The following is a 15,388-nucleotide window of genomic DNA, read 5'->3' as shown; positions in this document are numbered from 1 at the left end:
TGACTTGGAGCAGGGGCCTCTCCCCATTGCCCCTGGGGATTGTCAGTCTCAGGGTCTTCATTTCCCAGCAACCCTTCCCCTTTCTTTTGGTGCTGGGAGGTAGCCAACCAAAAAAACACCTCACTGAGTTTTAGTACAGGGCCAACAGTCCTCTTATATTTGCTTTGATTTCAATTACCTTGCTAAGTTAGGTATTAGTTTGCATTTTTGCCCTTTATTTTCTTTGTAACCAATACTGACTTTTATGCCTCATTATTTGCAATCACTTAAAATCTCTCTTTCTGTCGTTCATAAATTTATCTAAATCACTGTGTGTTTGGATTGAAGTGCTTAGGAGCCTCCATTTGGGCTAATAAGATTTGTGCATATCACTTTCTATTATTGAAATGACAGATTTACTATGAGCTTGCATTGCACAGAAGGAAAGAGCTGGGTAGTACAAGATGCACATTCTGAGCACCAGTCTGGGACTAGGAATTAGCTGGTGTTTCCCTATAATGCAATTAATGAATGGTTAGCTGTAACATTCGTACAATTCAGTGGGAGTGATTTTGCATGCTAGAGGCTGAGACAGCAAGACGAGATTGGAGAATTGAGGGGACACATCTGTCCAGATTGTATCCTAGGGAACATCATACCTGTACAAAAAATAATTCCAAGAGCATGTGGGGGGAAGAGGGCTGGGAGTCACTGTGTGCAGGGATGCATGTGGGGAAGATTAGGAGTGGTTATTTACGTTCAGGGGTGAGGGGAGGAAGCTAGGATAGACTATTTGCGGGGGAGAGGGGCATTGGGAGTGGTTGTGGGCAGGGTTAGGAGTAGCTTTGTGTAGGGAAGGCAGTTGGGGGATGTGGAAGGGGGCTGGTTCTGAGTGAGGTTAGTGGGAGGGGATATGTATACAAGTGACCTGGGAGCAGCTTCATGTAAGAGTGAATGGAAGAGTAAGATGTCTCTGGGAGGGCTGTGGAGGAAGTCTGGCAGTCGCACTGTACGGAGGTGATGGGGGTCTGGGAGTAGCTCTATGGGGAGTGATGCAGGGTTCAGAGTAGCTTGGGGTGAACTGGGAGCGTTGCTGTTGTGGGGGTTAGCAGATGATGCAGAGTAGCACTGTGGGAGGGTCTGGGAGTGGTGCTGTGGGGAAGTGACAGGGGCTCGAAGTGGCTCCATGGGGGGGATTACGAGTGGCACTGTGGCAGGAGGGTTTGGAGTGGTGCTGTGTGCGGGTGACGGGCTGAGAGTGGCTCCGTAGGTTACTATACATCCGGATTTTCCTAACATTTCCTTTTTTGATCTTCCACCCTCTGTCCAAGCAGATTTTTCAAATAAGATGAAATGTTCAGGATTCTTGCAGAGCAGACACTGCAGCTCAGAAAGAGCTGGCTCCACATCCCGATGGTCCCTCCACTGCAGCTGCAGCTGCCGGATCCCACCCACCCAAGCCCCAGCTCCCAGTCCTGGGGAGAGGAAGAGGCAGGGAGGTACTGACTGACGGTTGGTACTGTGTCCCAGACCTGTGCCAACTGCCCTGCCACCATCCCAGGGAGCGACACTGCCCCACCCACCTTGAGAGTGAGGCCACAGGTACCTGTTCCAGCACCCCCTGGAAACCCCTCCCAGTACACAGACCCCCTTTCCGTACCCCCAAATACCCACCCCAGCACACACCCCCTTCCCGTACCCCGATATACCCTTCCCAGTACACAGACCCCCCCATATATCCCCTCCCAGCACAGACACACCCCTCCCCCCACCACCGGCCGCGGCCTCTCTGTGGGAAGCGGAGCGCTGCTGACCCCGGGGAGCTAGGCGTGGCGCGTCGCGGGGGGGGCGGGGCTAAGCAGCGTTAGGGTCCCTTCCCCCGCCCGCGCCGCCTCCCTCCCGGAAGCGACAACCGTAGGAGGGGCGGGGCCGGAAGCAACGGAGCGGAGCAAGGGGCGGGGCCGCGAGGGCGCAGCGTCCGGCGGCTGCCATCGCCATTCCGCGGCGCGCGGGGAGGGCCGGGAGCGCAGTGCTGCGCAGCGGGCCTCGCGCACCCACCGTTGCCCCGTGGCCGTTGGCGGGACCGCGCGGCGCGGCGCTGAGCCCCGCCCCCACCCCCGCCATGGAGGAGAAGGGCTTCTCCAAGGAGCTGGACCAGTGGATCGAGCAGCTCAACGAGTGCAAGCAGCTGGGCGAGAGCCAGGTGCGGAGCCTGTGCGAGAAGGTGAGTCCGCCTGGGCCCGGCCCTGCGCGGGGGCGGGGGGGTCAGGCAGCCTCCACTGGTGCCTGCCCGCGGGGGGGGGCTCCTCTCAGTGACAGGGTGATATCTACGCCGGGGGTGTCGCTGTCACCCCGGACCCTGAGAGCATATAGTCTTCCCTTTCGCTACGTCACCGCAGGGCAGAGTGAAGGTTATTTGGGGGCCCTGACTGTGCACTGCCAATGCTTTGTGAGGGGGGCTAGCCCAGTCTCTGTGTCTCTGGATTTGTGTCTCAGCACCGGGAGAGCCAAGGCTGCTGTGCTAGGAGAAACTTTTCAGGGCAAGCAGGTAGCCGCAGAAAAGCAATGATGGGCCAAATAATTTACCAGTGACTGTTCTAACCAGCTGTCCAGTCCCCTTCCTACCACCCTGTTATTACAGCCAGTGTATTAATGCATGTCCACTAGCTACAGAATGGATTGTGGTTTGGTTGGTTGAGTTACCTCTGGCATCACAGTAGCCCTATTTAAGATTTATTTGAGCTGTTCCCTGGGTTAGTAGTCTATATAATTTTAGCAGTTAGGTAAAATTGTTGATGATTTAGCTTAATTAAATTTAACTGCTTCAAATAGAAACTAGATAAATTCATGCAGTAGGATAGGTTTGTCAATGACTGTAATCCAGGATGGGCAGGGGTGCTGTCCCTAGCCTGTTTGCCAGAAGCTGGGAATGGGTGATGGGATCGATCCCTTGATGATTTACCTGTTCTGTTCATTCCCTCTGAAGCACCTGGCATTAACCGCTGTCGGAAGACAGACTACTGGGCTAGATGGAGTGTTGGTCCGACCCAGTATGGTAGTTCTTATGTTTTTATAGCCTGTGCACAAGATTTTAATTTTCTATACAGAAATTTCTGTAGTTTTAGTCCATTATTTTGATTAGTCAGACAAAGACTGACCCATGCTAAATTTCTTAAAGGGACCTAGTTTTACTTAATTTGAACATAAACTAACTTATAAATTTTCTGACAATTCATTCTGTACACACAATGCTGTAAACTTGGAGAGGGTGCACTGTATTTATCATACATAAAGGAATCCCTGCAAAGAAAAATATTTGATGTAAGGTTAAAGTAAGTGTGTGTTGTAAGTACATAGTATCTTACTAGCAACTTACTTACCTTTTAGAAGTGCTTGGCACTATTTCTGTATCTGCAATTATCAGTGTTGATCAGCTTCTCTGTCTTCTTCACCTAGTGTCTAAGACCATGGCAGCTAAATAATATTGAGCCTTGTCTTCACAGAACTTAAATTATGTTTCTTCATAGTTTAAATTTGAGAGGCTAAACTATGTAGACTGTACTAGCAGGAAAATTACTTGTAGCTGATTAATGCACAGGTCCAATGATCCCTTTCAAACTCTCAACAGGAATTGGAAACCACCCACCTATCTCAAAGGTGTGCTAATCATGGTTGAGGCCTGGAGGCCTTGGTAATAAAAATAATAATTAATAATAAAACCAATTGTAGATATTGTAAAACTGTTTTCAATGCTAGTCATGGAAAGTGTGCTAAACCCCTGAGTGAGGCATGTCTGTTTGTCACTGGTGACTAGGAAGCTTTCCTGATTTGTGGGAGGAGGGAAACACTGCCATAGCTTCTGCAGAATCTAAGCTGCTTCTTTGAGAATCATCTCTATGGATCCCACTCACAATACACATGTGGGTTTGGAACCTTGTGAGTCAGCAGTTTTGGTACCTTCATGTTCTTGCATCTAATGGCATAAAGGGCAGCATGGCCCCAGTGCCTCTTGGTTTCTTGTTACATAAGAATGGCCATACTGGGTCACACCAAATGTCTGTCTAGCCCAGTAACCTGTCTTCTGACAGGGCTAATGCTGGGTGCTTCAGAGGGAATGAACAGAATAGATAATCATTAAGTGATCCATCCCCAGCCTCTGACAAACAGAGGCTAGGGACACCATCCCTGCCCATCCTGTTTAATAGGTCATAGAATATTAGGGTTGGAAGGGACCTCAGTTGGTCATCTAGTCCAACTCGCTGCTCAAAGCAGGACCAGTCCCCAGATTTTTACCCCAGTTCCCTAAATGGCACCCTCAAGGATTGAACTCACTGGGTTTAGCAGGCTAATGCTAAAACCACTGAGCTAGACTATTCTCCAGGAACTTACCTAGCTCTTTTTTGAACCCTGTTATAATCTTGGCCTTCACAACATCCTCTGGCAAGGAGTTCCACAGGTTGACTGTTTGGTGTGTGAAGAATTTTTTTATATATATATATATATATGGGGATATACCTATTTCATAGACCTGGAAGGTCATCGAGTCCAGTCCCCTGCCTTCACTAGCAGGACCAAGTACTGTCCCTGACAGTTTTTTGTTTGTTTGTTTTTTTTAACTCCACATCCCTAACTGGCCCCCTTGAGGATTGAACTCACAACCCTGGGTTTAGCAAGCCAATGCTCAAACCACTGAACTATCCTAGTCTGTTAAATCAGCTGCCTATTAATTTTGTTTGGTGACCCTTAGTTCTTGGTTATGAGAAGGAGTAAATAACACTTCTTTATTTACTTTCTCCACACCAGTCATGATTTCATTGACCTTTATCATATCCCCTCCAGTCTTATTAATCTTTCCTCATCTGGAAGCTGTTGCATACCCCTGATCGGTTTTGTTGCCCTTTTCTCTACCTTTTCCAATTCTAATATATCTTTTTTTTTTTTCAAATGGGGCAACCACATCTGCATGCAGCATTCAAGATGTGGGTGGACAATGGATTTATATAGAGGCAACATGATATTTTCTATCTTATTATCTATCCCTTTCCTAAATGATTCCCAGCATTGTTAGCTTTTTTGACTGCTGCAGCACATTGATTAGATATTTTCAGAGAACTACCCTCGACTCCAAGATTTTTTTCTTGAGTGGTAACAGCTAATTTAGACTCCATCATGTTATATGTATAGTTGGGATTGTTTTCCAGTGTGCATTACTTTGCATTTATCACCATTGAATTTCAGCTGCCATTTTGTCACCCAGTCTTGTGAGATCCCTTATCCAAGGCAATAAGTGGAAACTTGGCTCTGTTCTGCTCTCTTATAGCTCCTTGACTTCACAATGCAAATTTAAATTTTCCTCTAGTTCTTAACCCAGTTTTTTAGTAAGTTTAGATAACAAGTGGCAGCCTTTTTTGGTCATTACCAGCCAGTCAGTGCTGAGGTACCGTTCACCCCTCAAGAGGAATCAAACGCCTCAGGCTTCAATCCCTGCTAGCCTGTGGTGGTGTCATGTCCATGACAGCCAAACCTGATGTGTGCTCTGTCTGGGGAAAATCCACAACCCCAGTTGTTCAGTATATTGGTCCTCTTCAGATTGGACTTCTCAGTTGACCTTGGCAGCAATTCCTGAGATGTATTGGAGCCTTGAGCTGGTGTCCACAGCGTTGATACTAGCTTGGGTATCAGCACTGATGTTGGTACCAATGATAGTGTAAGGGGATATTCTAATGACACCAAGGTTGGAGTCCCTTGTGTTGGACTTGGTGTGGGTTATGACGGAAGGGTACTGAAACACCTCCTTAACACCAGTTGCCTCCCCAGTACGATACTGCACCATTGTTCCAGTGTCTGCCAGATACCATGGCATGTAGACAGTCAGTACCCTTTTTGATCCAACATACTTCTCTTCCTTCTCAGAGCTGAGTTTTAAGCCCTCCCCAGAACCCTGACCCTCTCAACCTTCTCTGGAACAGAAAGATTCAGTGTTGTCTTTGTGATCATCAGAGATTGATCAAAGGGTCACATTGGGGGTCATCCTCAAAAATAAATCTGAGTACCTCAGATGCACACAATGTCTCCCTTGCGCCGTCACTCCTCTCCCTTGGTTCCCACACCTCCTTAGCTGTATCCTTGTGGAATACGCTGACTGTACTGGACAATGTGGATTCTCCCTGCTCAACCTCCCAGAGGCAACGCCCCTCATAGTTCTCTTTTCCAGGCAAGTCAAAACTGGCTAGAAGTGTTGAAATGCAGGAGGTGGAGGAAAATTTTGAGGATCCCTGAGATAACTGCACTGATAACCCAGAACCTGCAACTGGTCTACTTGCCCCTCATCACCAGATGAAGCAGTTACACTATAATCCAGTCTCCCTGTGTGATTACGTTAGAGCAGTCCAAGACTTTCTGCAGAGAACAGCTAACATGTTAAATATAGAAACATTATTGTCAGAGAAGGCACAAACTTTTCAACACAAGCAGGGTGGCAGTGCCCCTCTATGAAGAGGTCCTCAAACTAGCAAAAGATCTGTGACTCACTCCAGCCTCTTTTTTCCCTGACATACAAGAGTGAAGGTAAGAACCATGTCCCACATAAGGGCTTTGGGTTCTTCTGATCTTACTGACACAATTTGCGCTAGTTGGCCATGTGGTATGGGAGAAATCTATGTAAATGGGACCTCCAAAGGCTGTGTGTGTAAAAGGAGGATAATGGACAAACAGGCTGATGTTGTTAGGTACAAAAGCTTATTCTGCAACTCTCCAAATGTGTATCACCAAATTCTAAGCTCTTTTGTTGAAATGATTTCCTTACATGGGATAAGATAACACCTTTTCTCAAGAAGATTCCACAAGAGAATAGAGTGGAGCTTAGAGACATTATGACAGATGGACTACAGGTGGTGAAGACAGCTCTTCAGGTAGACTTAGATGCCTCTGGTGGCCACAGCCATCACAGTGCACAGAGCATCCTGGTTACAACAGTTGGGTATATCAAAGCAGCTGCAAATGGCCATTAAGGATACTGTTTGCAGGATCTGAGCTCTTCAGCCTGAAAATGGACGAGGCACTCCTTACCGTCAGGGATTCTAGCGCTAGCTGTAAAAAGCAACAAAGAGTCCTGTGGCACCTTATAGACTAACAGTTGAATTGGAGCATAAGCTTTCGTGGTTGAATGCCCACTTCGTCAGACATTAGTGCTAGCTGTTGCGCCTTGGGTCTGTAAGATCCAGCTAATTAAATAAATAAATACAGTGTTGCAAGATCATTGCAGACAATTGACCTCTCTACCAGCATCAGAGGTCCTTGGAGCCTTCCAAAAAGAAAGCATGCTTTTCCTGCAGATGAATTTTTTTCTCTTCTACTGATTCAGTGCCTCACCAATCCTGTCAATATAATCTGACACTCTCCTTTTCCCCACTTTCCTTCTCACAAGCATGGGCTGGAATTGCATTAGGCTGGTGGATCCTACAGACTGTCATAGGCTATTTCTGTTCAGTTCCAGTCCTTGCCTACCACCCATCTCTCTTTGGGGACCTTTCTCAGGATACATTAGTGAAACTTTCTTTTTTCAGTTTTAATTTTGACTACACATGGGATCATTCAGACTGACTATACATAGTTTCTCCTTTATGTGATTCATGTTTGAAACAAGAAAATACCACAATATAACTAGCAAGAAGGCTTGGGGGCAGTTGTAGTGTCTAAAGCTACTTGTAACTTCTTGAAATGTAGTCAGTTTTGTTGCCTCTGTTCCCCTAAAAACCAACCCAGGGTCACACTTGTGTTAGTTTTGTTACAATGCCACTGTTAGGTCAGAGAGAAAAGAGATGGAGCTTATTCATACACGCACACATTCACTGCATTCATACCCTCATGCACCCACACACTTACACAGGCAGAGTGTTACCGGAGACAGCATGGAGGCTGAGAAACCGAAGCGTGGTAGATCTGGTATGTCCGCCTGCGGTCACAAATACAGGCTGCTGAGCAGGTCAAGGAGCAGCCGCTTGTGTGCATGACTGCTTCCTTTTATTTTGGAACTGGGCGCTCTTGTCACGTACACAGAGTGTTTCTTCTGTGTCCCTTACCACGAAGCTTTCCCAATCCCTGTACCTTTCATTCATCTTTTCTTTACAGCACTCTGTGATTGCCTTCTCAGGGCAGATTACATCAGGCACACCTGTCTCCAGGCTCTCTTCTCCTTGCAGTTCCTCTCCACCTAGTCCCACATACACTCCCTTATGTTCCCCACACACTCCCTCTTTAACACTCTCTCTGAGTGATGGGATATTACAAAGCTTGGAAGTTCATACAAGTGGTAACTTGCAAAGGTTACAGAGCTTGCAGAGGCTATGCTAACAATCACTGAAGTTACAATGTCTGCAGAAAGGTTGCAGAACTTAATGATACAAGTTCCAGATCTTACAATTGCATTTGAGCAGAGACTTTACATAACACGTTTAAAAATTGGTATAACTTTAAACAAAGTTTTGATCTCATAGCTTTGCTCTCTTATTGCCTATCTTCAGTAATTTTGCACTTAAGTCAAATGCTATATTTGTGTCATCATAGTTCCACTTTGATACACTGGCATCACTAACCTTTAAAGACCAGAATAGGTGATATCAACAAAATTGCCCATGTGACTGACAGTGACCTGTGTGGTCCCAGAGTATGACTTGATTTTTCAGTGGTAGAACTCTGACTTGATTGAGGAAAAGAATAAAGTCTGTTTGAGAACCCTAGAATGGTTGTTGATGCCTTACACTCTTCATGCCCCTTTATTTCAGGGATTTCTGCAGTAGTTATCACTTGGGTCTGTAAAACTAGCTGTTTCTGCATACCCTGTCGACTCATGATATCTATCATGGACTTCCGTATGTTGTACACTCCGTACAGAAAACACTGGTTTGTATTGCATTCCAGCCTCTGCACCACTGTGGCAATTCTCTTGTCCATAAAATAAGTGGAAAATGGTGAGCCTGGCACTGGAATGTCCGTTCCAGCTCCAGAGAATCCAAAGTACATTTAATCGCATGAAGGTTTCTCAGCCTTCCCCTCCCCTATAACATTATATAGCCAATGGGTAGAGCTGGGGCGGTCCCAGAGTTTTCTTTCTCTCTTGTAGCTCAGTTTGGTGATAGAAGGACATGAAACCTCTTCATGTGTGGAGCCGCCTCCTTCTCATGTCCCACCTGAGACTGTATTTCCATGCAATTGAATGTGGAAGTTACAGTGCCAAAGCAGCAGATGCTGAATTGTAGGACAAGTCTGCATATGTAAAAGTGTTCACAGGCCCAGTGCGACGAATGGATTCTGGAACTTAAAAATCCCAGAATGCTAGATTTCTATTAGGAACGTCTTAAACGCCCACAGTTTTCTGAGCCAAAAGCAGCTAAAGGTATATAGAATAGTTCAGATGCTGCTGTGAAGAGTACGGTATAAATAATTAGATTAGAGCTGCCTGGACTTTCTTAGAAAATGGGCTGTAAGGATAAGCAAACATTACTTACACATCGTATTGCTTGGGTAAAATGCAGGATCGTGGACATGGTACAACAGTGTCTACTGTGTGACGTTCAGATCAAGAGCTATATTAAATGCCACGCTTACCTATAAATGACTCACTTTGTCATTGATTCAGCTCTGTAGGACCGGCAGGAGGAAGTTGTTCTTATTTACAAGAGCATTGTGATTCTGAATTAGCTTAGGATCCTAGAGAAAACAGGAATTTTTTTTTATTTAGTAGGACTAAGCTACTCTCCCACCTCCACCCCCAAAATATATAAAAAGTAGCCCTCAAATTTGGAATAAAAGGTAGGACCTAGAATAAATGAGGAAAGGGGGGTGTTTTTTGTTTTCTGAAACTTGACAAGTACAGTTATAAGCAAACAGGATGAACCGGAGATAAGCTTGTGGTTTAGATCAATGCAAAAGCTTACAAACGTGGGGAAGATTAAAATAGAAACAGAGGAAGGGCTGGATGGAGAATATTGAGCCTGTCCATTTGCTAAGGCTGTTCGTTGGATAGCATTCCTGGCAAACATTTGTTTGGGCTTGGCTAATGTAGCTCATCAAGAGATTTGCCCATCATGTAGCTTAATTACATCTCTGAAGTTTCTCATAGTCCTTTGCACTTGATTAATGTTAGCAAAATTTGCAGAATACAAAGTTATTTCACTGTTCACCTCCCTTTCCTGATATTTAACACTCAACTGAGAATGGAACGTTGAGGCACTCGGCTGTTAACCTTTTGCTAAGATGAAAATTGACTGTTCCTGCTCCTTCCTGTGTCTTAGCCAGTTTCTGGTCTATAACAGTAGATCTATCAACTGTGGGTTAATCAGATGGGGGTGCTAATTGCGCTTTTAAAATTTTGGAGGCATGAACCAGCTGACAGGGTTGGTGAGAGAAATATTGTTGTATCCCATCTCTTAGCTGTCTTTATCCACAGCTGCCCCTTTTTTCTAGTTTCCTAAGAACATTTGCATTTAGCTCAGTTAAACTGTTAAATTGCTGTTTCCCTTCTCTCACTTGCACTCCTCAGGAAAACGTCGTCTACTAAAATAACTTAAAATTAAATCAATCAAGAGCTAGGCCCATGCAGTTACTAAAGCAGCAGCAGCACCTTCAGCACTAGGAATGCCTGGGAGTTGCTGCAGTAACTGGAGTCCTTCCTATCTCCACCCTCCTCCCCCAGCCTCAGTGTTCTAGTTTCCTCCAACACCACATGGGTGAGTCTTGCATTTGCTGGAGGAGGGGAGGAAGAGAATGCCACCTCCTGGACCTAGCCCACCTTCCCCTTAATTGCTGCCACCCAGGAATGTAAGGAACCTTCCTCTGGGCTTGCTGTGGGTCAGCTCCACTAGCCAGGGGCAACACAAGCATTCCCCTCTAGGCCTGTGCAGGCTTTGCTGTCCCTCAGCAAGTTAGCGATGGGTATGCTCTGACCCCAGGTCTGCCAAGCATCTCCCTCGAGTGTGTAGCCTTTGGTCCACTGGACAGTTTCAGCAGTCATAGGTATGCTCTTTCTAAAAGAACAGTACACATCAGTTTACCAGTGTTATCTCAGATCATGGCTTCATTTAACACAGGACTGTATTTAAATATCTTTTTAGTGAAAATAAGTAAAAGTTTGTTTTTTTTAACAAAGATAAGAGATTCAAAAGGTGGCAAGTAGAAGCATTGGAAACAAATGGTTACATATAAAATTATAACATACATTTTAGAACCTGGATTTGTTTAACTAGGTTTTTTTTGTTTTATGGAGTAACAGTCACCCCAAAGTCCTTCCAGCATTTTTCAGCCAGGTCTGTCTGTGACCTTCTTTTCATGAGCCAATTGCCTGCCAGCTTTTCCCTAAGTAAAGGATATTGTGTATCTCAAAACAGTCCTTTTGATCTTTTTTCATAAACCAGACACCTTGCATCTGTGTTCTTTTCCACAGATATTTTGCAGTCTTAATTAGCTGGTGGTGACTTACATTGTGTCTCACAGTGACACAAGACAGAGATAAGCCTTTAGCCTCTCCCTGAACAGAACCTATCTGACACACACCACTTACTAGTGACCTGCCTCTAACTTCAAGGCCTTAAGATCATAAAGTTTAGTATACATATGTAACCTCTTAAATATTATCTGTCCATACACTCTCCATAGTGTTCCATGCCACCCTTTGGTGGACTGTTTGTGCATAATCTTGACTCAGGGGATCCCTGTAAAACTTAGTGCTTTCTACCAGTTGACAGAAAGAGGTTCCTGGGTCACACCTTGTCCTGCTGCCAGCTACTGTAGTTAGTCCTGTAGCTCAAATGGTAGCTGTCTCGGCTGCAGAGCTGAAGTTTCAGAAGTCAGAGCCTGCTGATACATGATGGAGGTAGAGGGCTGTTACACTTTTATGTAATAAGTTGTTGATACATTTTTTTTCCTTTTGAAAGAAACCTAAAAGATTGCATATTAACATATAACTATTTCATACAAAAAGCTCCCTTTGAAAAGTTACTTGGGTTGCAAAATCAAGCACTGAAAAATTAGGAGATGCCACTTTTACAATTGCCTGCATGACTGTAATTTGGTCCCTTTGTGTATATTCATTGTGGTAGTATAGGATTAAAGACTATTGTATTAATCGCTTCTCGGCTCTATGAGCTAAGAGGTGAAAACATTATCTAATATACTTCAATCATATAGTTTCCCTGAGAAGACTCTTACCTCATTCAGTGCACAGGGTGGACACACAAGGGGACAGAATTAAAATTGCAGGGGCAACCATAAATCTTGTGTTTTGTTACTTTGGAATGCATGACTACAATCTAAACTTTTTTTGAACATACTTATATGTTTCGGAATGTTAGTGCATTCTGGTGTAATTCAGTTGACAGGAGTAATCTGCCATCAAGATGCAAAGGATATTTTTTTAAGAACCATTAGTTCTTTCAAAATCAATTGGACTTAAATAGGGAGACATTTGCTACTGTGTTCTGCACTTCTGAAATGTACTGGAATATTGTTTTCTGTTCTGATATCTGCTTTTCAAAAACAATATTGACAAATTAGAGAGGATTCAGAGCCACAAGAACAACTGTAGCTTTTTCTAAGAGACTGTTGAAAGGTGACTTGATCATGATCTACAACTAGCTGTTGTATGGGAAAGCTATGCGATAGCAGAGGGCTGATTAATCTAGCAGAAGAAGGTATAACAAAATCCTGTGGCGTTAAATTGAAGCTAGAAAAATTCAAACTTGAAGTGAGGTAACAGTAAGCAGTTATCTTCTAGAAAACAACATTTTGGGGGATGTGTGGATTCTGAATCACTTAAAATGTTTAAATCACGTTTGGCTGTTTTTCTGGCCTAAGTTATATAGGAAGTCAGGCTAGATGATTGTCCTTTCTGGTCTGAAAATCTGTGAACCTATGAGTATTTTGTCAACACTTTTTGCACTGTGTGCATATTTCCTTGTGTAGAAAACTAATGTGCTCAAAACATTGACAGTGCAATAAAATCCCAATGATTTGACCTCCAGCCGTATATAAGGTTGGCCAGCTCTCCCCACAGCAATTTGCATCATGCATTACAGCTCTGCTTATATCACAACGTGGTTTTTCCCTGTATCTCAACCTATCAGGAAATGGGGATTGTAACATGTAGGCACTGAAACAACTTACTGAATCTGTTTACAAAATATGGTTTACCTTACCTCTTGTCCTAAATGTTATCTCTGTCTTCTATTAGGCTAAAGAAATACTTACAAAAGAATCAAATGTGCAGGAGGTGCGTTGCCCTGTTACAGTGTGTGGGGATGTCCACGGTCAATTCCATGATCTTATGGAACTCTTCAGAATTGGTGGGAAATCGCCAGACACAAACTACCTGTTCATGGGAGACTATGTGGATAGAGGCTATTACTCGGTGGAAACAGTGACTCTTCTTGTAGCACTAAAGGTACACTTTTCTTTTAAGAAAGTATAAAACCCCTCACATTGCAAGAGTTCTGAAACAAATTGGGGGGGCTGGAGGAATGAGCTGAAATGTTTGCAGACTAGAAGATTTCACTTTTTGTTAGTGGTCAACAAGAAGCTTAATATTTTTTTACATGTTCAGAATGGCATGCAGTTAACACTAATCAGAAATCTATTGTATGATGTTTTAAATGATTGTTCTCTTTCCATTGCTAGGTGCGTTATCCAGAACGCATTACAATACTGAGAGGAAATCATGAGAGCAGACAAATCACACAAGTATATGGCTTTTATGATGAGTGTCTACGAAAGTATGGAAATGCCAATGTTTGGAAGTATTTCACAGATCTGTTTGATTATCTTCCACTTACAGCTCTAGTAGATGGCCAGGTAAGCTTTTGTGTATTCTGCAGGGGATAATAGATCTTACTCATAGATTTTAAGGTCAGATGGGAGTACTTCAGTTATCTGGTCAGACCTCCTAAGAATAGATGGCCTCAAACTCCTTTTCAGAGCTCTGCTTGTGTGTCATGCTTAGAGTCTAACACATGTTTGTAACATTAGTGAGAATCAGCTCAGTCTTTTATTCACTGAGGCCTCTTTATTGTACTTCTAACTCTTATACCCATAGAACCTTTTTTTTAAAGCAGTTTGTTTTCCATTCTGTTTACAAGTTAGAGTATTATTTTGTTCCTGGCCTTGATTTGCTACATGCCATTTATAATAACAAATTCATTGTGAAAGATGTCATAAGTATAGTTCTGGTTGTGGCCACAACCAGATATCGTGCACAACAGCTTCCAGAATGACTTGAAAAATTAATTGTGGCACTGAGTCTGACTTTTACTCAGAACCTAGTGATTTCTGACTGCAGTCCACCTAGATTTGGACTGGAGTCATGACCAAAGTAAACCTAGGCTGGTTCAAGTGCGGATTTGTGGGGACTTGTGCTAAATTGAATCGGACACTGTTGTGAGTGCTTCCTTTTCCAAGCTGCCTCTACAGCACTCTGAAAGACAGCTTCAGAGGTGTGGAAACAGTGCTGTTTTGAAGTTCCACATGTACTGTCCCAGAACTGAGTGGTATGTGAGAGTAGGAGGAGAATATGGTTGAGAAGCTGCAACCAGGTCAGTTAGTGTGTGGTAGAGCCCAGGAAGGAAGGGCTGCTCTTTCCATCCCATCTTGGGTCCTGCTGTCCTAACTAGTGCAGGATTTTACTTTGCTTCCCTAACCTACCACCTCAATAGGCTGGAGTCCCCTCCTGATTCACATGCAGGTTGTACCCTATGTGTTAAGTGCTATGGGAGTCAAAATATTTCTGAAATGGAAGTGAAGAAATATTACCTTTCTTTGGTGATTTTCACCACTTACAGAATTCTGTGTGTTCCTTTTAGTGGAATTAATTTTTGAGTGTGAGAACTGTGTTCTGTGCCATGAGGTTTGGAATGCTGTGAATCTGAACAGTGATAAGCATAAGCTAGTTAATTTTACTTTTCAAATTGAGGTCTTTTCTTGGTCAGAATCAATATTATTTTTTTGTTCCTGGACAGATATTCTGTCTCCATGGGGGTCTCTCTCCATCTATAGATACACTGGATCATATCAGAGCTCTGGATCGTCTACAGGAAGTTCCACATGAGGTAACCTGAAAGGAAATGCGCTGTGATTTTACAAATACGTTCGGGTATTTTTATATGCACATTTATCCTCTATTTTGAAATCTGATATTCTAAAGTGAGGTACATAGTGATACAGTAGATTGTAACAGACAGATATTGTAGTTTTAAATAAATAAACCAAACCAGTATGTTATGACAGCAGAATTGGCAAAGGAAGAGGTAGTAGTATTTCCCATGCTCTTATCTTCTCTGACTTTGATACCTCATCAGCCCCAAAATTGATGAAATATTTGGATAGGGAAGCGTGTGTACTGGTTTGCACATCTCGGGTTAAACAA

The 15,388-nt window shown here is 43.8% G+C and overlaps 1 protein-coding gene across 1 annotated transcript in view; it reads left to right on the top strand.

Moving 5' to 3' along the window:
• The first annotated feature begins 1,979 nt into the window (after positions 1-1,979).
• PPP2CB (protein phosphatase 2 catalytic subunit beta) overlaps positions 1,980-15,388 on the top strand; it is a 35,140-nt gene continuing 21,731 nt past the window's right edge. The window contains exons 1-4 of the mRNA XM_050945059.1: positions 1,980-2,203; positions 13,205-13,414; positions 13,648-13,821; positions 14,982-15,071. Coding sequence (XP_050801016.1) covers positions 2,102-2,203; positions 13,205-13,414; positions 13,648-13,821; positions 14,982-15,071 — 576 coding nt within the window. The 5' untranslated portion in view covers positions 1,980-2,101. The remainder of the gene's footprint in view (positions 2,204-13,204; positions 13,415-13,647; positions 13,822-14,981; positions 15,072-15,388) is intronic.

Source organism: Gopherus flavomarginatus, chromosome 3 (genome assembly GCF_025201925.1).
Source record: "Gopherus flavomarginatus isolate rGopFla2 chromosome 3, rGopFla2.mat.asm, whole genome shotgun sequence".
NCBI classification, from domain to species: Eukaryota; Metazoa; Chordata; order Testudines; family Testudinidae; genus Gopherus; species Gopherus flavomarginatus.
Note: the sequence above shows the minus strand (reverse complement) of the source record. Positions and strands in the feature narration are given on the sequence as shown.